At 50.1% G+C, this 25,049-nt stretch overlaps 8 protein-coding genes across 8 annotated transcripts; 5 read left to right on the top strand and 3 right to left on the bottom strand.

Moving 5' to 3' along the window:
- Positions 1-1,275: 1,275 nt before the first annotated feature.
- ABOM_007947 (uncharacterized protein) lies at positions 1,276-2,931 on the bottom strand (the record flags this gene model as incomplete). Its single annotated transcript, XM_022535076.1, has 8 exons — positions 1,276-1,328; positions 1,386-1,466; positions 1,523-1,732; positions 1,784-1,850; positions 1,912-2,189; positions 2,248-2,337; positions 2,405-2,468; positions 2,533-2,931. The coding sequence occupies 8 exons, from the start codon at positions 2,929-2,931 to the stop codon at positions 1,276-1,278; spliced, it is 1,242 nt and encodes a 413-aa protein (XP_022386275.1).
- Positions 2,932-4,334: 1,403 nt separating this feature from the next.
- ABOM_007946 (uncharacterized protein) lies at positions 4,335-5,875 on the bottom strand (the record flags this gene model as incomplete). The annotated part of the gene is made up of 8 exons (XM_022535075.1): positions 4,335-4,426; positions 4,483-4,531; positions 4,580-4,782; positions 4,835-4,901; positions 4,955-5,194; positions 5,245-5,330; positions 5,382-5,445; positions 5,510-5,875. The coding sequence occupies 8 exons, from the start codon at positions 5,873-5,875 to the stop codon at positions 4,335-4,337; spliced, it is 1,167 nt and encodes a 388-aa protein (XP_022386276.1).
- Positions 5,876-6,677: 802 nt separating this feature from the next.
- Positions 6,678-8,248, top strand: ABOM_007945 (uncharacterized protein; the record flags this gene model as incomplete). Its single annotated transcript, XM_022535074.1, has 8 exons — positions 6,678-7,073; positions 7,123-7,186; positions 7,236-7,321; positions 7,374-7,658; positions 7,710-7,776; positions 7,832-8,049; positions 8,104-8,152; positions 8,202-8,248. 8 exons carry the CDS (start codon positions 6,678-6,680, stop codon positions 8,246-8,248), a joined length of 1,212 nt encoding a protein of 403 aa, XP_022386277.1.
- A 2,040-nt stretch (positions 8,249-10,288) lies between these two features.
- Positions 10,289-12,086, top strand: ABOM_007944 (putative chromate ion transporter; the record flags this gene model as incomplete). The annotated part of the gene is made up of 4 exons (XM_022535073.1): positions 10,289-10,537; positions 10,621-10,742; positions 10,799-11,397; positions 11,449-12,086. 4 exons carry the CDS (start codon positions 10,289-10,291, stop codon positions 12,084-12,086), a joined length of 1,608 nt encoding a protein of 535 aa, XP_022386278.1.
- A 623-nt stretch (positions 12,087-12,709) lies between these two features.
- On the top strand, positions 12,710-14,757 carry ABOM_007943 (putative carboxylesterase; the record flags this gene model as incomplete). Its single annotated transcript, XM_022535072.1, has 5 exons — positions 12,710-12,846; positions 12,927-13,162; positions 13,235-13,557; positions 13,629-13,943; positions 13,996-14,757. 5 exons carry the CDS (start codon positions 12,710-12,712, stop codon positions 14,755-14,757), a joined length of 1,773 nt encoding a protein of 590 aa, XP_022386279.1.
- Positions 14,758-18,484: 3,727 nt separating this feature from the next.
- Positions 18,485-19,981, top strand: ABOM_007942 (FAD-dependent oxidoreductase; the record flags this gene model as incomplete). The annotated part of the gene is made up of 2 exons (XM_022535071.1): positions 18,485-19,552; positions 19,631-19,981. 2 exons carry the CDS (start codon positions 18,485-18,487, stop codon positions 19,979-19,981), a joined length of 1,419 nt encoding a protein of 472 aa, XP_022386280.1.
- A 787-nt stretch (positions 19,982-20,768) lies between these two features.
- Positions 20,769-21,992, bottom strand: ABOM_007941 (pectate lyase family protein; the record flags this gene model as incomplete). Its single annotated transcript, XM_022535070.1, has 5 exons — positions 20,769-21,233; positions 21,319-21,407; positions 21,460-21,545; positions 21,603-21,829; positions 21,891-21,992. The coding sequence occupies 5 exons, from the start codon at positions 21,990-21,992 to the stop codon at positions 20,769-20,771; spliced, it is 969 nt and encodes a 322-aa protein (XP_022386281.1).
- Positions 21,993-23,559: 1,567 nt separating this feature from the next.
- On the top strand, positions 23,560-24,872 carry ABOM_007940 (isopenicillin N synthase family dioxygenase; the record flags this gene model as incomplete). Its single annotated transcript, XM_022535069.1, has 6 exons — positions 23,560-23,703; positions 23,757-23,909; positions 23,965-24,045; positions 24,096-24,482; positions 24,540-24,719; positions 24,768-24,872. The coding sequence occupies 6 exons, from the start codon at positions 23,560-23,562 to the stop codon at positions 24,870-24,872; spliced, it is 1,050 nt and encodes a 349-aa protein (XP_022386282.1).
- Between the last annotated feature and the right edge of the window lie 177 nt (positions 24,873-25,049).

Here is a 25,049-nt window from a genome sequence, read left to right as displayed (position 1 = left end):
AATACTGCGCTGCTGGTAAGACTCTTTCTTGGCAAAGGATGCCGATTAGTGTCAGCGCTTACTGTAAACGAGGTTGGTCAAACTGTTGATGAACTCAGCAATGTATCTCGTCACTGCATAATCCTATTCCTCCCAAGTCGATGTGTATTAGCAGCAAGTACCATATACAAGGTTCTCATGGCATTCCGGTAGCTACCGACCTGCTCGCAAAAGCTTTCGAGATGTTAGCTAGTGGCTGCTCATACAATAAACAGCATGGCATACATACTTGGATTTGGCAGTTTGCATCCCCCAGAATGCGTTAGGCGAGGTTTCTGCGAACATTCTTTCAGGTATTTAAGTGTAGGAGAGTGCGTGTATACAGAGTAAAGACATACGTTGCTGAAAAAAGCAAAGCCGTCAACACAAAGAGGTTCGGGGTGCCCTGGAAGACTAGGCATCATCGATACTGAGATAAGCACTAATGGTAATCGGGGCTAGATGGAGCTTGAGTCACTAGGGCTAGTCCAATCATATTGAATTTGATACATCAAGCATTTATTACAGCCTTATTCTATTGATCCTGACATCTTAGAGGCTGATTTGATTAGTATATCCGATCCTCCGCTTGTCCACATCCTCGTTGAAAGCCACACTTTGCTCTGCTTCCAAAACGAAACACGCTTTTTGTTATATAAGAATGTCGAATACTACACTGCTGTCCAGTTTCTTGTGTGGCAAGTTGATTAAGAGGCGACTGATGTAGCTAGGTCAAAGAAATTAGTACGACTGTTTAGAGACTCGTACTTTAACTGCTAATTCAGATTGGTGAAAGAGTATCCCTATCTAGTTCGTTACATGAGTGCCTCGGTTATGATCTATGTTAAAGGACCCGGACTTCTCGCAGTCACATAAGGTTGACATTATACTACTGTGTATGTATCGTACAAATAGAAAGTTTCGAAGAATTCATTTTTCGGTGAGGTTATAGTTTTCGGCAGACTGACAGGTTTAAGAACGAAGAACATTTTAAATTCGAAGCTGGTGTTTTTCAACCAAGTTAAGGTTATGAAGACTATACCGGTGGATCAGTGTAAGATAATACCTAAAATCTAGCTACTAGCGGAAATATGGACAGTCAAAGCCTGGAGAAAAACTCATTGCTTATGGATTTAACCTAGCCCCCCCCCCTCTCCCTCCCCGCGATACTTCCCCATGTGTGTCATAACTGGTAACCTGAAAGCCCCAAGGCAGCTTAGAAGATACGGAACTGATCGATTTAGGCTTACTAGAATCCTATAGCATAGTACCTTTTGCATATTCATCCATATACTGGGCCATGGATGCATCTATAACTAAGGTTAGCTGAAGGGGACCGATGAGTATGAGGGCAAATGGCAACCTACAGACAGTCACCGCATTGTTGAGCGCACTCTCCATATATTTGGGCACGTTCTGCATGAGCACATCGAGAATAGGAAAGTTAGCTACTGGAACTCACTACAGATCATTCGTGTCTTTCAAGGGGTTCGTACCGCCATACTGGCCCCGTCATCCAGCCAGCCTTTGATCTCCTGTGCATCCGCCTGCATTGAGGTCCAGTAACTCTGGAGGACCTTAACATTATCCCGGAATATGATCAGTTGCGAGTTGCCCAAGTCTTCTAGATTGCGTCGGGCTAGACGAATCTTGTCAATCTCGTCTGCCTTTTCATCCCTCTCCCGTTTTTTCTCATCAATTTGATTCGATATGGCTAGATAAAATAAGCCTCACATCAACCATGCTACCCAGAGAGCTGACTTACCGCCTATGGCAATGGCAATGCCAGCCACCGCAGCCGCTGTCGCTCCGGCGAAAATCAGGCCACCGATCTACTCGGGTCAGTAACTGCTCCAAGAAGCGAGTACAAGGGGAAGCACTTCATTTACATACCAGGATAAATGGAGCAACAGGTCCTGACAGGGCAAGGCCGATACCAGCTGCTGTCAGCCCGACTCCCAGACCGACACCGAGTGCGATTAGAGATGTCTTCAAATCCGCCAACTTTTGAGCCAGCTCCACTAACTGCTTGTCTATCTCCTTTATTTCATTGTTCAATTCCTCTTCCTTATCCTTCCCCCAGCTAGAGAACTGGGCTGTAAACTCCACGAAACTGTCAATTAGGCTTTCGAACTTTGTATTGATCTCGTTCCCCTGCTCCTGGAAACTGTCTGCCCTCTAGAACCGAACGAGTTAGCATCGTCGAGAAATTACGTATACATGGCTCACTGACAGTGATAAATCTGTCGATTTGTTCCACCCGCTGAGCCACGGTTAAGGATTCGTCGGCGCACAGCGGAATAATCAACTCATCGAAGCCTAAAGGTGCAGGGGTCAGCTTAAGGAAGCCTAGTGGTGACTGTCCGAGCATATTTGGCTGACGTACTAGAACCATATTGACTGATATCTGCTGCTAAAAGGCGGCTCTGCTGAAGGACGTTGCGATATTTCTGCAGAGGCAAATCAACATACCATTCACGGCGCATGTTCACAAAAAGGATGTATAGGTTGTACAGTTTTATGTTCATTCAACTGCGTCAGGAAGTCGGTTTCTTCGAGCTGATCAATGCTCGCAATCTGCACTTGCAACGCTGTGAACGAGCCATCAATAGCCACGACGGCCGCGCTGGCAGCGCTTGCATCCTCTCTCAACTTGGCCACTGTCTCATCCGTTGACATCGTCTTCGCTGCACCCAGCGACAACTTTTTCTTATCCTCCTCAGTCTGGATTGGATTGTGCGCCTCAGCCCCGTCTTTTAAGACTTGACGCTCCGCTTCGGAAAGCGATGCGGCAACGTCTAGATATTTTTGAGGGGTAGGGCTACTGCCGACCAGCTGATCGACTTTGCTGGCGACCTCGTCATACGAGGGTGGCGAGTCCCCAGCGGCATAAGGAGGAAGAACGGTTGCCATTGTGCAATCACGGTGGATGCGCGTAGAGGAAAAGTTCAAATGAAATAGATGTGTTATACCTTAGCAGAGAAGGGATGATTGCGTCGATACTGGCGTTTTACTGCTCCCCCTGGCCATATATATCCCTTCTCCAAACGAGGGCTGCCAAGTCTCCTGTTCAAACCGCGTCATATAAACCCCTCAGCTTGAGTTATATCGGGCCTGCAGTGGAGCTTTCAAGGGTCGCGGAGAGGGCGGGACGCTGGGGCAGCTGAATCACCAGGTCCCCATTTCACCTGCACCGCGAAGAAACAGGCCCGGAGGTGCCAGGGATTATGCCCTCCGTTAGGAATTTGAAGTCCAGTTTGCCACCTTTATCGTCTACCTACAGGACCTTAGGAGATAATGAAGTGGATGATGCACGCGTTTTTGGAAAGCGCAGCAAATTTGATTTAATCTGCAGTTCTATGCATGATATCTTGGAAAGCTTGGATATGTAATCCATAGTTCAGCTTGTCTTCAGCTCAGGATGAGGGGCTGCTCGATATACTAGCAAAGGTGACGTGGTGTATGTGGGTGTCGGTGAGAGTTGATCGCCTATCATGCATGCAGGAGGGGAAGACCGCAATTTCTCCGTCTAGACACTATCTGGTGTCTACCTATCGGAATGGATATACTTAGTACGTGCAGCCATATATGCAGGGGCAAGGATAATGCAGACATTAGTCTAATAGCACCTACCACTATTACTTCAACGTGGAACCTCAGCTGCCGTTAAAGACAATAATGGACTACAGTGAATGGCGAAGAGATTCTCATATCTTCTTGTCATTATTGCCCACGAGGCCCCAAACTACTGGTTTCCGATGCCCTTATTAGCAGTGTGGTCTACAGGGGAACGGATGCATTGCGGTCTACCCGAATTCTCGACTCTTGAACTGAGCCACGAAGAAATTGGCACATACCCCGCCTTCACACAGCAAGTATAGCAAACAACCCCTCCCTATACCAAGTTGCAACATGGATGGGAAGCCCACCACGATTTTTTCATGGGCACTGACCCATGTCGACGACAGCGATCAACAGACAACGCAATCGACAAACCCTGCTTTTGGGCTGATTCACATAGAATTACATAGAAGAAACACGGACACCCGTAGATTCCCCGTCCTGTAGGCCTGGCTACGTCCAGGACAGACATGGAACGGGGAGATACCGGTAGTTTAGGGCTACGTGGCCAGCAACGACAAGGTATGGATGCCTTTAAGTGGCGTAGCCTGTATATCCCTTATATCATTTGAAAAGGACTACCAAGGGTTCATTGCATGACTATCCTATACGAAAATAAACCAAAAGTATGGATAACTTAGGACTGCAGCATCGGGCATAGAGATGAGGGTAGCACAAGGGCCCACTATGTTCAGCTACGAATTCTCATCGGCGTTCAACCAGTCATCCCAAGGAATCTGGTTGGTCTGTTCGGCGTACAGTCGCAAGTACTTGCCTACTTTCACATCTGAGACATGGATTATTAGTGTGTGCCAGCTGAATGACGCGTTGATGCTAGCTTACAGATCTTGGCCCCTCCATTCAGCGCCTTTTCCATGTACGTGGGTAGGTTCTGATTTCATTAGTGTCAAGAGTCCAGATTGCCGGTTCCAAAACTTACTACGGCGAAAGCGCCATCCTTTAGCCATGCCTCGATTTCTCGCGCATCAATAAGTGTACTGCCCCAGTAGCCGGCGAGGACTCCAATATGCTCTCGAAACTCGTTGAAATACTCTGTGTTGGTAGCCTCTGCACCCCCTGGTTGTGCCCGTGTGGCTAGGTCAGATATGACTGTTCTGATAGGTACATGTTCCCGCTTGGTCACTAAGTCTTGTTAGATAGCTAGCTGTGATGCGGAAATAATATGCACGCGTACTCGACGCAGCAATTGAATAGGCCGCGATGGTCGCGTCAGGGTTAGCAACTCCAAGCAGACCAGCAACCTAATAGGATAGCGTCAGAGTGTTTTGGCCTGTTTAGGTGGAATTCAACATACCATGACGTATGGTCCGAAAGGTGATTCCAGAGCGACCCTCAGTGCTGGGACTTTTACATCGAGCGGCACGTCCGAGAATTTCTTTGCTGACCTCGGTGCTGGGAAGCCCTTTGCCTTCTGCTTCAGGTCTCTCTTCAATGACTGACTCCCAGCTTGATTTATGAAATCCATAGTTTTGTCAAACACAGACTCTAGGGTGCTCTGCATCTCAGTTGCCGTGGTCTGGTATCCTTCCGCATCCTAGAGACGTCAACTAACAATCTGGGTCTAATGTCAACAAAGAACTATACGTTGATATATCCTTGGATTGTCGACAAACGCTCATCTATAGTTAGAGAACTGTCTGCACAGAATTCAATGACTTTATTATCGAAGTCTGCGAAGTATTAATCCGGCTGTGAGGCTCATATGCATTCCTAATTCATACCTTCCGCATACTGAGCAATCGTGTTGGCAAGCGGAACCCCATTCCTCATAGTCTCGCAATACAGCTAGAAAATGAGGTAATATAAAAGTCAGAGGATAATGCACTTCGCGACAGGAAGAGTAACTTACCCTCAAAATCGGCTCATACTGTTCAGTGAGGTGCGTGCCGTTCATTGAATCGCCCCATGCTAAATTGAGTACAAGGCCGACCATTAGTTCAAGGATGCCATTGACTGCATCAGAGGCCCCACTGGCAGCCTCTCCAAGCTCTTGGTCTAGATCATCTGAGGATAGTGCCTGCACGGCAGCGGCCGTGAATGCCTCCGTTTCTGTAGGTGTCATGCGGTACTTAGCAGGGGACTCGACAAGGACCTTGCGTTCAGACTCAGACAGCATAGAGACGGCCTGAAGGCAGGCCGAAACTGTCGCGGGACTATGAGTGTGCTGATTTAATTTAATAAGGACGCTAGTCGTCGACGGTACCGAAGAAGACATGTCGTACGGCGTGTTTTACGCAGGATGGAAGGTTGGCCAACGATAGCAACGAGAATATAAAAGGTCGGAAACTAGAAAGGCACGGAACTCTTTCGATTTTAGTAGGGGATTTCAAGCATCGAGCACTATCTTTTCTTCTTCATTTCCCGTGATACTCCGACGTGCACATGAGGGTTACATATGTGGCTTTCTCCACTACGTGCGCGATTTCTTTTGTATGTAGCATGACGCACATCCCGACGTCTTCTCAACTAGGGTAGGGGTATCTAACAAGAATTGAAGACTAGATTTAAATAAATATGTACCTTTTAGAGCTTTGTGCATAAAACCCCGGTCGAGGCAGTGGCAAAACCGGATATTCAACCTTGATGGGGCCTCTGCATTTCAGTTGGTATGTAGCTGCAGGCATTGGTATGCAGCTAGCACGCACTGTACCTTTGACAAAGGCCAACTACACAGCACTACGCCAGTTCACTGCGGCAAGACGCAGCAGATTACCAGTCGTCTTACCCCGCTTGCTTCGTCCTCTAAGGCTTGTATGCATTGGGCTGAGACATCGACTTCACAAAGTTGCGCAGAAATTAGCATACGTGGTATATGGCGACTTCGGCGATTCCGATGTCACATCACGAGATTATTGATGGATATGGAATGAGCCATCAAAAGTGATACAGTCCTAGGCAATACGGTGACTATTTATAAGGTCAGGCACAGGAGTGTAGGAAGAGACAATCCCAAATCCGACTGTCTTCCAAGTTCCTATATTGATTATAGTGGCCAAGCGTGTTGAATTTTAGAAATCATGTCTTTTCTTCCCGCATATACAGCCGACAGCTCTCCTCCTACGTATGATGAGGTCGCCGGAAAGCTAGAGGGTCTCCTCGGCAGTAATCCCACTGTCGAAAAGGCCCTCGAGGCTGCTCGCACCCTGTCCGATGTGGAGATAAATGTTCTTGCCAACGGTTATGAAGACCACTACCCACTGCAGACGGATCAGCAAAAGGCCGACTTCACTGTCGGTGCGGGACAGCACCTCTCGTCCGATGAGGGCCAGAACCGGATGGCGCTGGCAGGAACGGCAGCGTCTCAAACAGCGATCGATATTGACAACCGCCTTATTGATATCCAGAAGAAGCTGGCTGTCATTGACCAAAAATATAACGAGGGGTTTGCGGATGCCGTTACCGCTATTCGCCAGGTAGTGTGATCGAATAGTATTGCTTTGATGTCAATGCTTACTTGCATAGGACTATAAGCAGGTCCTCCAAGCCAGTCGATCCCTAGCGGCTGATATTTCACAGAATGGTAAAAGTGAGTGGTCTCCCTTGCCGCCTTTCAATCACATCTGATCGTGTCGTAGGCTTCGACACGATTATCGTAGAGTATTGTGCGGACAGTAGTATCGCAGTCGAGGAACGCAAGAGTAAAGTTAAAAGCTTCATCTCGGTGCGTTGCCTTACACGCGGGCCTCGGAATATCTACTAACAGCCAGTGCAAGGATACCAACGGGTTTGAGGCGACTGCCAAAGACATCCAACAACAATTTTCGAACATCGGGACCAGATTTTCCTCCTTCGTAGACACGTACTCGTCGTGGGCAAATGACAAAGAAGGAGAGCTCACAGAACAGATTAAGGAACTGGAGAAAGAGATCCTCGAATTGACTCAGCAGTTGAACGCAATTGAAGCAGCCCAAAAAGCAATGGCCGCAGTCGCAGTGGCGGCGGTACCAATTGCAACGGCGCTTGGGACCATCTTTGAGCCTGTCAAGCCGTTGATTATTGTACGTGATGTGCCTACTCCCATTAGAGGCTAGCGACTGATTCTTATGCAGATTGGAGGCCTCATCACCGCCGTCGCCGCCCTCGGCGCCTCTTTAGGTTTGCTCATTGCTGCTGAACGTGGGCTCTTCTACGCTTCCAAATAGACTTGGCCTAGCGAGCTAACTACCCGTAGGGGTGCAAAACGAGATAAATCAGAAGACCAATGAGAAAGAGGATCTTGAACAAGAACTAGAGAATATCCGAAATGCGCGCCAGGACCTGCAGAGCATGCAGCAGAGTGGACTGCTCTCTTTCCAATCCTGCCTCGACGTGCTTCCTCAGTACTGGAACTCCACAATCCAGGATGCACAGTCAATTCATGACTGGTTAGAAAAGGGCGCTGAGGCTACGGTACGCACATGAAAGAATATCCAGAGTCGCATAACGTAGTACTGATACTTCCAGGTACGGCCGGTCTATATGAGCTTGAACGTGGACAAGGGCATTAAATCCTGTAAGTTAGTCCCTGGCTGTTGTATGGAGACCTTGCTGATTGTCTGTAGATCATGCTACGGCCGCATACCTTGACAAGTATTCACACGGAATATAGGATCTAGGATCGACAGCATTTCTAGCTCTTACTGCACCTTCAACTCTTTCATCGTGCTGAGGGTCTCTGGTGTCCTCTGAGCTTGACTTTCTCCCTTTGGGCGTATACAGACATAACAGTGATGGAGTGAGGCTGGTTCTAGTATGTTAGAGACCTGGGATAGAGGAATATTTGCATCCAAATTTTCGAACCGTAGCTGGCCATACTTGAATAATAGTAGATGTTTTTATATAGTTCTATATGGACCTAAGGCACACGTGTTCTGTATACAAAAGCTGTCATGAACTGAAGATCATTTTGCGCCAAATATTCTCGAAAGATTGTGGGGCAGGTGGAACCGATATTTTCAGCTGGAATATCTCCCACAATCGATCGGCGATTCAAGCGAGTTTGATGGATCATTCGCCGTCTAGATGCCTGCATTGGAGGCACTTAAATGCCGGTCATGTTAGCCCTTGAAAGCCCGCCCATTGAGGCTCTAGAGTTCCTCGCCCTTCGGTACAATATTCCGGTAGATGTTAGCCTCCTTCAAATTGGTGAAGGTGCCTTGGTTTGTCCAACAGCTAGTGTTCCAGCTCAGCATGATCAGTCTGCGTCGAGACTGTTCGTGTCTTTACGTAAATGGCGCAAGGTATCTGCCGATTAGACTGCTGATCCACTGTAGGGGCATGTTCCAGCTGAAAACTGCATGCAGCGTGCGCGTTTCACTTCGTGTCTGCCACGGAATGCAATGTATACGTAAAGACACTCATTATCCATAGAGCGGTGCTCTAGTGGGGAACTACTTAAGGGTCCGCAGGTTCACAGGAAAGATACAGCTGTATAATTTCCTTCCATCCTTCCAGATCGATCTACTATACAAAAGCTACCTCGAACAATGAATATTGCCATCTCTTGCAACTCATGGTCCCTGAGGAGCCACACGATCGAGCACGAAAGACGATGGGTTACTGACCTCCACTGCAAGGCTAAGAAAAACAATGGCGAATGGATCTCCATCCAGACCCGCCTGGATGATTTTCTGTAGCACGATGATGGTATGCCTAGCTCTATAGTTATCCTTGTGGAATCGCCATGGTAGTAGGCCTCCTGGACAATTTTGTTTACAGTTTATCCGATCCCCAGAGCAACATTAGCTCGTCAATGTGCCATCCCCGACTTGAGGTAACAGGCGATGGTCGGCCGATTCTTCACGGTAACCTCACCACCCGGAGTGCCTATGGTCAGGACAGGAGCCTTGATTTATCCAAGATTCTTTGGAATAAAGATGGCCGACTCTGTCTCCATGGTGAGTATCTGATTATCTGATCTAACTTGGCCACCCGCTTGGACAGAATGGCTGCTGATGAGATCAACAGAGGACGTGGTCCGCGTGGAAGACAGCAAAAAAAAACAAAAAATGGAACAGGCAAGGGAGAGAATGGTAAGATAGTCACTTTCTCTTGAGGTCTGAAGCTTTAATATTAATGCCGCCAACTCTTCTTGCAGATGGCAAAACTGCGTCGCAACCCACAACTGATGGAACGGTCAAGGCACGCAGGAAAACTTCAAGATGTGACGGAAACGCAAGGTCAAACCTCAATGAACAACAAGGGAGGTCAAATGTGCTCTTGTTCGGTGTCAGTCTATCCTATTCATGACGGTGTTATGGACATAGCTGCTGTCAGAAGACGCTTCCCTGCCGGCTTTTATGAGTAGCATGGACTTATCGTTCCACTCTATTCCTCCTCTCCGCTTCACTCCCCTTGTCATCTGGGGAAACCCTTTTATATGCCCCCCTTTCCCTGTCTCCAAAACCCCAAAGCCCCTAACTTCGTATCAAGTATTCTCAAACGGGATCCCGACTCGTCTCAGATCTTGGCACCCAATCTTGGCGTATTCGTGACAATACTTTGCAATATAATTGGCTAGCGTGGGCGTTTTTAACTTTGCTGGGAAGGGTCCACCCTTTTATATCTAAGGTCGTGCAGTGTCTTCCCGCCGTTCAATCTGGGATAAGAAGAAACAACACCACCGGAAGATTGTGTTAGCCTCCAAAAAATGCTTCTTCCCGCTTCGTTTTCGCGACATATCACTTCTCTGCGATCGCTGAATCGGAAGTGGCAGAGACTCGTAGCGAGAAGAAACGAAAATAATGACGGGCTCTCAAGTCGCATGGTGGATGTGTTTCTACGAACCTGGGACTTAGGTTTCACCAGTTTTGGTGGACCTCCCGTGCATTTTCGTATTCTGCATGAGAGATTTGTGCAAGGGAAAGGAGGAAAAGAAAAATGGGTAGATGAGCAGACTGTGAGTTCATGTCCGGTTGTCGTAACGCGACCTTGCAGGGGGGCCTTCAACGAAGAATACAATCTGACTGATGCCCACGGCAGTATCAGGAGCTCTTTGCCATATGTCAGGGTCTTCCTGGCCCAGGCAGTACAAAGATGATCTTCTGCCTTACCTTGTTACATGCCGGGTTTATTCCAGCGCTATTAGTTTTCTTCACTTGGAGGTAAGGTGTCAATCTCTTTCTCGTCGGGTTCTATCGTAGTATTGACCATCCTGTAGCTTGCCGGGCGCGATTGGCATGTATGCCCTCTCCCTTGGTGTCCAGAAAATCGGCGACACCCTTCCTTTACCGGTGTATGCGCTTCTCTCTGGATTGAACTCCTCCACTGTTGGCATCGTTGCACTCGCTGCTGTACAGCTAGCCGAGAAGGCGATTCGCGATAAACTCACTCGCATCTTGGTGATATTCGGTGCATGCGCTGGACTGTGTTATAATTCCCTGTGGTATTTCCCACTGTTAATGGTTGCTGGCGGCCTGGCATGCATTATCTGGGATGGATGGATGAGCCAACGAATCCGGAAGATGAAGCTTGCATGGAGGAGACGACACACGGTCCAACCTACCACCGAAACGGAGTTAGTAACCATGCAGAGTATTCCGCTGGAAGAGGGCGGACGAGCTGCCGTTCCTAGTCCAAATGGTGATACGGCTGCATCGCAAATGAATCCGGTCCGATCGCGAAACGTTGGTCTTGGGGGTGAATCGGTAGCACTGAGTTCCGCAGATACTCGTCCTGATCAGGGTGCAGAAGAGTATCCTGCGCCCGCTCACAGCATCCGTGTCCGAGTGGGAATCTTGATCACCGTGTGCTTCTTTGGTGAGTTTCCGTTAATTGCCTCGTTCAAAATACCGACTAACTCGACTCTAGCCTCCTTCATTGGCCTTCTTGTTGGTCGAAGCGTCTCCCACCAGCCACCATTGGCTCTTGACCTGTTCACCAACATGTATCTGGCTGGTACAATCATCTTCGGCGGCGGGCCAGTTGTTATTCCCCTTCTTCGCTCCTATGTTGTTGGACCTGGCTGGGTTTCGAGTCGGGACTTTCTTCTCGGACTAGCCATCATTCAAGCCTTCCCAGGTCCCAACTTTAACTTCGCTGTTTATCTGGGAGCTCTAGCATTGCAATATTCGCAGTTCCCGACAATCTTCGGTGCATTTCTGGGAGGACTTGGAATCTTCTTCCCTGGGATTGCATTGGCAGTTGCTGTTCAAAGCTTTTGGAAAACCCTCCGCAAGCGAAAATGGGTTGTTGATTTCCTTAGAGGAGTGAACGCGACTGCGGTCGGATTGGTCTTCACTGCGGTTTATAGGCTCTGGGAAATTGGGTATCTTACTCCTGAGGCTAGTAATGGCCAGAGCCTAGCGAAGGAGCCATGGTGGGTTGTGATTGCTGTGGTCACGTACGCCGAAAGTGCATGGTTTAATGTGCCGTCTGCTCTTGCGATCATTATTGGTGCTATCCTGGGGCTTTGCTGGTATGGCGCAGTCGGTCATCAGGCGCTGTGAAAGTGTGGGATGACTTGCATAATTCTTCATATGCATTAAAGAAGGTTGCTGTTCGATTGGAAGAATGCTGGTGTCCGTGTCTGATATTTCCAACGCTCTCGAGGCAGTCGAGACAACTATGGTAACTCGAGCTACCTTGTACTAGATTATCAGCGTTCTACCGCTCTTTCATGCTACTCCCTTGTTCCGAGCTGAGTTTCCCATATTTACTTACAGTTGAAATCAAAGTAGAGTGTTTCTGTCGTGGTGATGTGCCCGTTAATTGCCATTGCTTTCATTATACATGCGATCGTTCAATCCGCGTGCTTACCCTATATCAAGACTCCGTAATGATTTCCCCGATGAATTCACACCCACTACCAAGATGCATGCCAATAGCATTACTAATACATCGGTTCATATCAGCCGTGGAAGCCTTACGATCAAAATGCTTAGGGCACCGCTCTCCAATCAGAGTAGTCCTTCATATGCCCTAATGCGTGGCGTCTGCTCGTATATCAGCACTAGAGGTACACTGCATTCCGCTATAAATTCTCTCTGGTGCCCACCGACTTTTACGAGTGCTCACCGTTTCTCCCTGTCTGTCTCTCTATCAATCAGCTTCTTCTGACTAATCATTGATGATGAGACACTTGCTAACAGTCAGCCTGGCTCTGGTGGCCACCGTGAGGGGCAAGCCATCTGAACCCATCGTTGACTTGGGATATTCCTCCTACCAAGGATACTATAACACAACTACTGGGCTTAATATCTGGAAAGGGTACGCAGCTCCCAACCTCGCCGTACTACTAAGTGCCATTTCCACCTCCACTAAGCATTTATTGATTCCTCTGTGAGCAGAATTCGCTATGCAGCCCCTCCGATCAACGAGTTGCGATGGCAACCCCCGGCAGCTCCTCAGAATACCAGCCACATTCTCCCAGCGGTTGACCAGTCACCGATCTGCCCACAATCCGGTGCCGCTAGGACACCAGCAGTCTATGGGTTCAGCTCTGGTCCGGGCGATGAGGATTGTTTGTATCTGAACGTCTATGCACCCCCAGGAGCATCCGATTTGCCGGTCTTCGTCTGGATCCGTAAGATGCCATTATGCCCTTGTCAAAAGGCGTAGATATAATAACTGGGGCATTCTGCTGATCATCTGATAGATGGAGGTGGATACGGCCTCTTTGGAGCTGTCTATGACCCTAGTCCGCTAATGAACACCAACGCCAATGGCTTTATCACGGTAGAGATCCAGTACCGTCTCGGCGCGTTTGGCTTCCTGTCCTCCGCAGAGGTTCACGAAAGAGGTACAACCAATGCTGGTCTGTTGGATCAGCGGTTTGCACTGCAATGGGTTCAGCAACATATCACTAAATTTGGCGGTAATCCAAAGCGCGTCACTATTGGCGGCGAGTCAGCTGGCGCCGGGGCAGCCATGCTGCACGCTCTGGCGTATGGAGGAAAAGAGTCGAATCTATTTCAAAACGTAATTATCAAGTTCCATGTTCCTTCACTCTATCACACTCCGAATGCTCCACTGACGCAGGCCATGCTCAGATCATCGCGGCTAGTCCGTACGTGGTACCCATGTACCCATATGATGACCCCGTACCCACCGGCTACTACGAAGAGTTTGTCGAAAAGACCGGCTGTGGCCCATCTGCGATCGCAGAAGCCCAGTATAACAGCAGCTTTGACTGTCTAGTTGCAGCACCGAGCGAGAAACTTCAAAACGCCAGCGGTCTGGTTTCCGCGTCCGGCCTATTCGGCACGTTTGCATTTCTGCCTGTCGTTGACAATGAGATCATTCGCCAGCGGCCGTCCGCACAGTTACTCTCCGGCAAAGTGAGTGGTCAGCGAATCCTTGTCGGAGTAAGCTCGCCCATCTCCTGCCTTCAGCCTATGATACACTGACAGGTTGTAGAACAACGCTAATGACGGCGTCCCCTTGAGTAATCCCAACGTGGTGACCCGCGCCGCATTCGACCATTACCTCTCGGCGACCTTTCCGAACTTCACCGAAACGGATCTCGCCTGGCTAAAATTGGTCTATGACACCGCCGACTCTCAGTCAACCGACGACAGCCCCCGGTTTGACACTCTGGGCACTTCCGGCCCAACGGCAAAGAACCAGTCCGAGGTGGCAACCGGACTGCAGCAGACCGTGTTCAACATTTTTGCCGAGTCCACATTTGACTGTCCCGCACAGTGGCTTGCCGAGGCGTTTGGGGGATCTCTCCGCCAGGCCTGGAAGTACCAGTACTCCGTCACACCAGCCTACCACGGCGCGGACTTGAACGCCTATTTTTCCGGCGAAGCGTCCTGGCCCAGCAGGGGGTTCAATCACGCATTCCAGAAGGTCTGGGGGGGTTTTATTATGAATAACTCGCCGATCATTCCCATCCCAGATGCCGCCGGGAACCAGAGCGGTGCCATAGTTCCTGAAACCCCCTCCGGCCAACTGGACTGGCCGCAGTTCCACCCCTCAGCCCCTTGGCATATGGACTTCAATACGACCGGCGGCAGCGTCTCCCCGCTGGTCGTCACGCCGAACTTGACCTATTATATCCGAGAGGGCGACGATGTGGTCAATCATTTCCGTCTCGCGAACGCCTACACCTGGGAAGGCGGACGAGGCGTGAGATGTTTATTTTGGCGCGCCGTTGCCGATCGGATTCCGCTGTAACACCGGAAGCGCAGTAACTTCCGCCAGACAGGATCAGGGGAGGCTAAAACCAGGCCGGTATAGATTGTCCCTCTAGACCCTTGGTATTAATAATCCAACCGTGACCGATGTTACGTACCCTCTCCGTTTAAAGGGGCAAAGCTTAGCACCTCCAGGTCGTACTATTGAGCCCGGATCGCCAACGATGCCACACCACGAAGATAGTAATGATTCGCGGGCTATATATATAATCGGCGCAATTCACATGCCGTCCGGACCATGGTTTATATTTATCCCTATCGTGAACGCTGGGCGGTGAGTTTCACGTTCTATTTACGTGTTTTCCGTGGAGAAAAGGGAAGCTGGCTGCCGATCTCTTACAGCTGGCGACTATAGTGGGGAATTTGGGAATAATGTTATGGGGAATGTAGATCCGGAAGATGTAACCGTTCTCCTGTGGCGGTATGACCCTATAGCAGTTGTTACTTATGATATTCGAGATCGGAATGCTATACTAGGAGGTTGTGTCTCAGATTCGCGTCTTAATGATGGCCGTATACCCAGGGTCTAGAACCCTGGGCTCTATTGAGGTGAAGCTGGAACTGGAGACAGATTTGGCTCTTGTGGTGATATCTTGCGAGATTTCGCTAGTTCTCGTATTTGAGATGTCTATAAGGACGTAGCGTAGTGGAATGTTAGGGTACTATGTTTATTGCAGGTGGACTAAGTTCTTAGCTGAAGGACCATCCCATAGTATCCCTGCTTGAAAGCTGAGTAGAAGATGATTGACCTGTCCAGAAGACCTTGTCTGAGGACTGCGGCATTCAGCACTTCGATCGGGAAAAAAATAAAAGCCATGGCCGGATTACTCATCTCGGCAAAAAATGGACAGGCCGAAGTTTTCCAACCCTTCTTTTCCCGTTTATTTTCTCTCTCGAACACTAGTCTTAGGGGATTAGCTACTCGCACAGCCAAGATAACGTCCATAGTCTCAAATTTTGGACAAGTTGAGCATATTCCGTATTTGGCTCCATGGGTCAGGAACCATTCACTTTGAAGGGGAGGGTTCTCGAATACGGGTATAGCCTGTCTAGCGTGTGGTCGCTTAACAGCCTCGACACACAAGATCGCTTAGAATTAATAGTCCGTGGGTATGTTCGGGGTTCAGGTACGAGGTGGCCCGTTCAAAATCTGCCCTAATTGACCTACCTAGGCACCGCATACATTTCTCCTGCATGTGATTCGATAAGATCCTGTATTAGTCCACGGGCATGTAGTCCATAATTGCCCTATTATAGTCTAGCTATAGAACTGATATCTAAGATGGTATCCACCCCTACCCGACTGTTGGCTCGTTTGTCCAGCTTACTTGATTAAGGAGAGAGGTTCTGGATTATTCCTATTATTAAGTAAGACATTCGAATTTTCAACAGTGCACCCATTTCCCGGTGTCTGTGGGCACTCGGGATTTGCCCTCCGGGACGGGAGACGTTGGTAAGGTTGGCACCTGTGGATGACAATGGGTATGGGGAAAGCGCCTCCACCTGCCGCGGTTGCCCCGATAGGCCTTATCTACCCTTCTCATATGCTTCTGAATTAGTTCCTTTAGACGCAATGGACAGCTCATAGAATGAAGTCAGATACGGATGCGCGTAGCCCCCCACAGGGCTGTCAAAGAAAGCACATCAATGCCTAAAGTGGGCTTATGAAAGTTAAAATAAACTCAGAGGCTATATTGCCCTACTCGAGGTGTCATCTCTTGGTCTTTGACACAACCGAGACACTTAGTTAAGGTCACTTACGGTCTGTCGTAACATGGCAATCCCTGTATTATTCAGCACCACGGTCCCGGCTCTTATGCGTTCTTATGCAGGGACCACGCGCATCTTGTATGACGACAAGGGCCCCTGGTCGCCCAGTGCATCGTACGAGCTCGGAACTGTTCCAGCAGCGCAGCGACACTGATGGACGCCGACGGATCGGGCTGGTCAGATTCTGGCGGGCTGACTGCATAGCGGATGCTCTGTTGTGTGGTGAATACGGGCTGAGCTGTCATTGTTTCATAAAATATTCGCGCAACCGGCTGCTATCGATCGCAGTGGTCACGACGATTGACTTTTGGCGTGTGTTTCAGAGCGACTGTTCCGGTTGCCCCGATTAGACTTGTAGGTTAGCCGCTCAGCGAGGCGCAAGTCAAGTTCTCGCATTGTGTGTCAAACAGATTTCGTATAATGGACATGTCTTAAGCGAGTTTGCCCTGCGCGAATTGACCAATCCATTGTTTAACGTTTGCTATCTGTCATTTTTTTTATTCGCATGTGTCCCGCTGAGACCTGACAAGGGGGGGGGGGAAAGAAAAAGAAAAAACAAGTTAGCTTCTCGTGGTGCTATAGTAGATCCCATTAAACATAAAATCCATGTTAGTGCAGGCACGCTAAATTGTACCACACCAACCTTGGCCACGCGAGAAAACCACCGATTGCTCGAGAGTTGCAGAATATGATCACCTAAATCACTCCCTAACCAGGGTTCGCGTGGGCCCTTTGATGTCATCTCAAAGCACGCCGGAGACGTCGGCCTTTTCTGGAAAGGGGAGAGAAGGTCTCGTTTGTTCGAGAGGAGACTTGGTGGCGGCACGCTTTGATCTCCGGCCGTATCTAGGTTTTTGATATGTCTTTTCCCACGTTGGCGAGATCGCTCTCTCGGAGAAATCCAAATGGATGTGTATCATTATATTCCCGTTGGAGTGAAATCGCCGATCGCCGGCCGAGAATAAGGTGTTTTTGGCTCTTTGGTACCATGGAATGGAATTCTGGGATACTTCTAAGGGTCCCAACGATCAGGTGGAAAAAAGTCACGGGTCGCCACGGTTCAGCTGAGTCATCGTGTGTTGGTTTGCACCGTTTGGGAAATTGGCACACGTAATTTTAGCCGGTCGAGCCCTAACGACCGAGGTTACATATATGGATATGGAGCTCGATGGTCGCATTCGTTACCATTGTAGGCCATGCGAGATTGTACTATAGTTCAATAATGGCATGGCGAAATTAACATGGACCAGCCTACTCCATACTCCATACGGTTCTCCGTATTCCGCCCGACGCTCTGAGCACTAGCCGTCTGATCTTTTCCCTCTCCTGAGTGCCGAACGGCGCTCAACGGCCACTATGACGGAGGGATCCAGAGTTCGTTTCGACACTAAGACTTGGCCTAAACTGACAGCTTTTAGTCCCGACCTATCAGCTTGCTAATGTTCCGGACTTCGGGTGAGAGTGGAGCCCTCGATCTCGCTATGTATGCACGGTTTCTGATTTATCGACGCAGCAGGAGTATTAGAGTGGGTGCATGAAGAAAATTTTACCAGGTTTTTTTCCAGTCTTCTTGGACCATGCGTCAATGGTTTCCGAACGCTCTCCTTTCCGGCCGAACATAGCCTTTTTTTTCTTGTCTTTTCTTTTTCTTTTTCTTTTTCTATTTTTTTTTGGTCTCCTGATGGGTGAGACTGAAATATTAATAAATGGGCCTCCCATTAGCATGGACGATCCCCCTGGTTCCTTTCAGGAAGTTGATCCGATAACACTGGGTCTGGATTTTGCGGATATCCCCGTGTGCTGGATACCAATTGCCCTTTTTCCTTTCATAGCCAATTTATAGGTCTTGCGCCCTCCGTCGATGCATCCAAGCTCCTCCGAATATCCCTTTGGTTTTCTTCACTCTCTCTCTGGTGAAATCACCCAATTCCAAAACCATGGATCTGCAGTACGAGTTCCCTTCGCAAAAACAAGAGGGCAACGAATGGTTCAATTTCCCTACCGAGATTGAACGGTCCCTCACCTCCGTCTTTGCTCCCCGGAACATCCTCATCGTCGGCGCGGGCATCGCCGGCATCTCCTGTGCCCTCGCCCTCTCCAAAGAACTCGCTCCTTTCGTCCCCGACCTCCAAATCACCATCTTCGAACGCCATGATATCCTCTCCACCTCCGGCGGCGCCATCAACCTCACCCCCGTGGCCCAGCGACACCTCGACCGCCTCGGCGTGCTGGAGGAGCTCGACAAAATGGGCACGGAAGGCGGCACCGACGTCGAAGCCATCGAGCTGTTCTCCAGCCGCTCCGGCCGCCAACTAGGCAGCATCGATTTCACCGACCAAAAAGGGAACGGGTACGGCGGATACAAGGGCCGCCGGGTCATGCGGATCGTCCTCTCGGTGGCCTTGCTGACCGTGGTGGAGCGGACGAAGAACATCAACGTCGTATTCGGGAAGAAGCTCGTCCGCGGCGAAGAAAACGACGACGAAGCCACCCTGCATTTCCAAGACGGCAGCACCGCCACCGGCGATCTGGTGCTGGGCTGCGACGGCGTGCACTCGGCGACCCGCACCCACTGGGTCTCGCCGGAACACCCGTCCGAGTATACCGGCATCTCCTTCCTGCAGACCGTCATCGACTCCAAGAGTATCAAATCCCCCATCCACTTCCGCTCCACGTCCATGAACATCTCCCGCCATGGCTCGCTCCTGGCCAGCTACTGTGACCGCGAACACGACCAGATCTTCCTGGCCGCCATCGTGCAGTTCAACGAGGCCAATCTGCCCTACTGCAAGATCGAGAACGGGCAGGACTGGGTCACCCAGCACCGGATCAAGAACGCCCTGCATGAGGAGATGCAGGCCCGCTTCGGGAAGTCCGGGATCCCCTGCATCCGCGAGATGACGAGCAAATCGGGCGATTGGATGCTGTACCCCGTGTACCAAGTGCGGCCGAATGCACGTTGGCACACGGACCGGGCGTTGCTGCTCGGCGATGCTGCACATGCGGTATGTCACCTCACCCCTCTACATTCCTTACATCTACTATCGTTACAAAAAAAAAAAAGACTAACACAACCGAAATAGATGCCACCGCGTGACGAATCCGCCGCCTACGCCCTGGACGACGCCATTCTCTTCTCGCGCATCCTCGCCAAACACCGGCACGAGCCGCTCCCCGTCGCCTTCAAAGCATACGAAGACCTGCGCCGCAACACCGTCAACACGGCCTTCAAGGCGTCGCGTCGCATGTGGGAGAAGAACCGGGACATGGGGTTCCTGGAGGGCCGGCTCAAGGAATGGACCTTCCCGTTCTACATCCGTAACCATCGCCAGGAAAGAGAAGCGGCGTGGGAATTCGACGCCACGCAGATCACGATCCCCATGCCCGTCGAGGGCGGCTCATTGTATTCTCACGGCAAGTCGGACACTTCATAGAACACTTCCTCTTGCCCTTTTTTACTCGGTTGGCTGGTTGGTCGGGATGGGCCGGTTGCATTATTGGAGTACTGGGAAATACGGGTTTTTTGTTTTTTTGCATAGCATTTTTTTGATGAGATATGATAGCGCTACTATTGCTGCTGTTGTTGCATTGAATGGGCTTTTTTCTTGTTTTAATAGATGCGGGTCTTTTGGTCTTGTGTGGTTGGTGTATAAAGTCACGTCACTTGGTCTAATGAGGTCTTTTTTTTTTCTGTTTGGCTTTTGGTTTTGGGGTTCATACTACTTCCTAAAAGAGAAATACTATCTACTTTAGCTCGTTTGGAATTGATGCTTACTCCACTCTTCTTGGTGCTATAGGCGCTTTGGCTTTTCTCTAGTGTGTGTTGGTCTTGGAAGGCCGGGGTTGTGGGGTGTGATGGCATTGTGTCTGTCTACTCCGGTGCTGCTTGTGTGTGTTGAATGCATTCTGAAGCGTCAGACTAAGCTAACTACCCGTGTGAGCTGTTGTTGATAGACGGTCAACCAACGCCGTCATGATACACCGAGTATATATCTCATATATACCCCTACAAATCCACCACGTATTACCAGTCATGAAAAGGTCAATACCGATGAACAACAATTTGCCTTGATGAGGTTCCTAAACTAAATTTCGATCCTGGCCCAGCCAAACAATCAATCAATAAAAAGAATGTAAAAATCACACACACACAATCACCCCAAGCAGTGATCTACCACACCTCTCCCCCCCCACGTTCACCTCCTATTTCTCATGAGTTTCTTAGAAGGTCAGGGTCTGACCGGCGGTGCCGTAGACAGCAGCCTTGACAGCCGAAGCAGCAAGGAGGTCGTACTCGTAGGGGACGCTGGTGAGGGTACCCTCGGGGGCGGTGTTCTCGCCATCACCGAAGTCGTTGTCGCGGGCAACGGCGTATCCCTCGTCGGTGGAGTAGAGGGGCTTCTTGCCGCCCTCCCAGACGTTGCCCTCGACCAGCAGCTGGGCGCCCTGGCGGGTGTTGATGCCGTCGCTGACGTCCAGGTAGTAGTTGTTGTAGAGATGGCCGGTACCGAAGCGGAAGGAAGGACCGCGGGAGTTCAGGTTGTAGAGGTAGTTGTTGTTGACGGTGATGCGGAGGTGGCCGGTGTCCTCGTCGCCGTTGCTGTCGGAGTGGCCGTACAACATGGCCTTCCAGTGGTCGTGGACGAAGGTGTTGGAGATGGTGACGTAGTCAGCGGCGTGGGTGAGCTGTGGGTGTGTTTTGCTGGTTAGTTGGGCAGATTCTCTTTCAATTGGGGCTGGGAAAGGGGTGGCTAAAGAGGGGGGAGCATACATCAATCAGACCGTCGTAGTAGTCCTTGTCGTGGTCACGGTCGGACGAGACGTCACAGTGGTCGATCCAGACGTTGTTGGAGTACTCTGCTGCAGCTTAGTATTGTCACCGTTTATGGTACGGTGATCGAGGGAAACATACGGACACCAATGGCGTCGCCGTTGTCGGCGAGGACCTTCTTGACTCCGAGGTTACGGATGATGACGTTCTCCTTCTCCTTGACGAGACTGGTAGAGTGTTAGTCTGGAATCCTCTCCATGAGTGTTGACTGGCTGAAAACATACAGTCCGAATCCCTCGAGGATGGCGTTGGCGTCCTTTCCGATAATGCTGGTGTTGCTGCCAATCTTCACCTGCTTCGCATCCTGGGTGATGGTGCCATCAACGATGACGATCTTGGCATCGTCGCTGGAGACAGCCTCGGTGAACTGGGCGTAGGAGGAGACGGTGGTGGTGGTACCGCCGGCACCACCGCTGGTGCCACCGTTCTGGCTGGCGTAACCGTGGGCAACCTGCGTGGCAGGTTAGATACAGCACTGGGAGACAATATCCCAATATCGTCAGGAGACTCACGTCAGAGATGGCAGCGCGCTTGGCGACGGTCTTGGTCGGGGCAGCCAGAGCCTGTCCGGACAGGCATGCGGCCAGCGCAAGGAAGAGCTTGAAGTTAGCCATTGAGGCGGGTGATTGTAGTGAAATAAAGGTTAAAAAGAAGGTAGAAAGAATGACACAGTGAAGGGAACAGCTTTGCTGGTGAGGAAAGAAAGAAGACCACAACCACGCCGGACGCAGAGGTCTTATATACCCTGATCTGGCGCTTCAGGATTTTTCAATATTATCCGATTCTATAGAGCTCGGTATAGCATCTCCGAGCCATGGAACCTCAAGCTAGGACCAGCACTAGTTGCCATAGGTGGAACTGAATGAAGGGATCGTCATCGTTTGCCCCCTAATACATACACGCCGGAGTGGGTAATTTCTCCGTGGGACTGGGGTTAGATTAAACAGCCAAGCTTGGACTGCAATGAGCAAGTCAGTGGCCAGCACGGTGGTATGACGAGATTGTTGGCTCAGGGCGGCTAGCTGACGGTTAGGGCTATCCTCTTGCCAGTCTAGATGATACATGGAGAGCCGCCGGTAGCCATTGGTGCGTTTCAGAAAGCACTGCCAAGAAGTCGGATGTTTTGCTTCTTGTCCTTGGCGCTCGGCTGCATGAAGACATGATCAATCATTCTACATGCATATCGTGTGCTTCATAGCTGGAATTAGTCTTGCAAAGCTCAGCAAGACGATCCTCGTGATGCTTGTTCTCCAAGGATCGTCCCGAACACGCACTGGAGTCGGTATCACAGGTGGAATAATAGGAACACAATAAACCAGCGGTATGCGCCGAGGCAGAGGTAGAAATCAAATCCACAAATCCGAGCAAGTCCCGAGAGTTTTGATGTATAAGAACGGCATTTTGTTTGAGTTTGGGTTGTGAAGGGAGACTCCGTTCTCCTTCGAGTAGTCGTTAGGACTATCACTGTTCCCTTTGATACTGCCAAGAAATCTCTCGGTAGATTGAGTTCCGGTCTTTCCAGAGCCCTTGGCACGTCTATATTTAACGGGACTTGTTCCACACGAAGGACAATAGTCTGGATTGTTTAATATAATGAGATGTTGTTGCGCAATTGGCTCTACAAGCACGTGCAATAGGGGCCTGGATTCCAGCTACACATGTGACATGACTATCCCTAACGCCAGCAGTCAACCACGCGCTCTTCATCGCCGTACTGTGCGCGGCCCAGATGTTCTCATAGAGTCAGGATACAGCAAAGGGAGCTTTACTTACCTCTTCGCGTTAGACACCACTACGTAACCAGGGTGGGTGTGTTTTATGTTTCCAGACTGCTCGAGACTGTGGAGCACCTTTCCCATGGTTCCTCCCGGGTCCCAGTTGCCGAGAAAGGAGCACGCCTAATTAAATAGCCAAGGGCACTTTGTTTAATTGGATTCAACGGTGGCTACCAGAGATTTCTCCTGTAAAAGTAGTGCATGTGTTTGCCAAAGTGCTGTCGCCGTCTTGAAGCATCGGTTGGGAAAACTTCGGCCTCTGCGATGGGGCCAAGACTCAGCCACACATGGCTTGATCGCGGTGATGATGTGATTGGCGTGATCGATCCCCCTCTTAATCTAATCCCCACTTGACATCAAGTCCACCCTGAACATTTGCCCGAGTATACAGACTACTGAAACCGCCATGGCCGATAGTACTTTCTCCTCTATCCCTGTCGTGGACTTGCGTCGTCTTCAAGATCCACTGACCAAAGCGGAAGCCTTGGAGCAATTACGGAAAGCCATCTTCCAGGTTGGGTTCCTGTACTTGATCAATCATGGACTCGAGGTAACAATCATCCACCCACTTCTTGTTTTCCTCAGGGTACTGACATAGTGCAGCCACTTGTGAAAAGGACGCATGCGAAGCTTCCGGAGCTTTTTGCCTTGCCCACTGAGGTCAAGGAACGATGTAATATGATCAATTCCCCGGCGTTCGTCGGGTACACTCGTCTCGGAGCAGAGACCACAGCATCCAAGACGGATCTGCGAGAGGTAGCCCCCGTTTCCCCTTTGAATGGATGTATAGCCCGCTGACCGAGTACGAAAGCAATTCGACTTCGGTACGCCGGGTATGAAACCATGGACTGAAAACGACCCCTTCTGGCAGAGACTCGAGGGAGACAGTCAGGTATGCCCCGCCAACATTCTTTCTACATATCAAGCATTCTCATGACGCAGTACCCGGACCATCCCGGGGCCCAAAAGCTCGTCGAAGATTACATCGCAGAGTCCGCAAAGCTATCGCAGGAATTCATGCGATACGTGTCAGAATGTCTCTCTCTACCCCCAACAACCTTCGAGTCATTTAAGGGCAAAATGGACCGTCTGAAGTTCATCAAGTATCCCCAGGCTGCGCCCGGCTCCCAGGGAGTAGGTCCACACAAGGACTCGACGGGCTTATTCACTTTCCTCTCGCAGGACGACACGGGCGGACTCCAAGTGCTCAACAAGAACGGCGAGTGGATCGACGCCCCTCCGATTGAGGGGAGTCTGGTCGTGAACATCCAACAGGGGTTCGAGGCGATTACCGGCGGTATCTGCACTGCGACGACCCATCGTGTGATTGTATGTGAGCCCTGTACAGACTTTATGTGTTTCCAAGTTTCGCTAACATCGAAGTAGGCCCCCACGACCAAGACGCGATACAGCATTCCATTTTTCCTCGGCGTGCGAATGGACCTCACGCTCGACCAGCTTCGCGAATCCGCAGCACATATTGTAAAATGTATTCCTGCTTCGGATGACCGGAAGAAACGAGCCGTCGATGTGCCCAGCGAGTTCCTCTCGCCTTTGTATTCATGTGTAGGTGCTATCTCTCTGTGGACGTGGAGTCTCACTAACTTACGATAGTTCGGCGAAGCATACCTGCGTAATCGGATTATCAGCCATCCAGACGTAGGGCAGAAGTGGTATCCGGAATTGTATGAGCGGTATACTAAGGAGAAGCTCACGTAGATATAGAAAGAGAGAGAGATGCATTGTACCCGGTTCTGGCTCCTTACCGGGGCTCTTTCTGGGCCACCATTGGCTGTTTGGCTATTCCCAAGCCGCTCATTGACAATTGTGTTATAAATATACGTATATTGTCGATACTATGGGGGTCTAAAAAAGAGGCAATTATAGTAGACTATT

Source organism: Aspergillus bombycis (assembly GCF_001792695.1).
Source record: "Aspergillus bombycis strain NRRL26010 chromosome Unknown contig00087, whole genome shotgun sequence".
NCBI lineage: Eukaryota > Fungi > Ascomycota > Eurotiomycetes > Eurotiales > Aspergillaceae > Aspergillus > Aspergillus bombycis.
The sequence above is the reverse complement of the archived record's forward strand: the minus strand, read 5'-3'. Positions and strand labels throughout refer to the sequence as shown.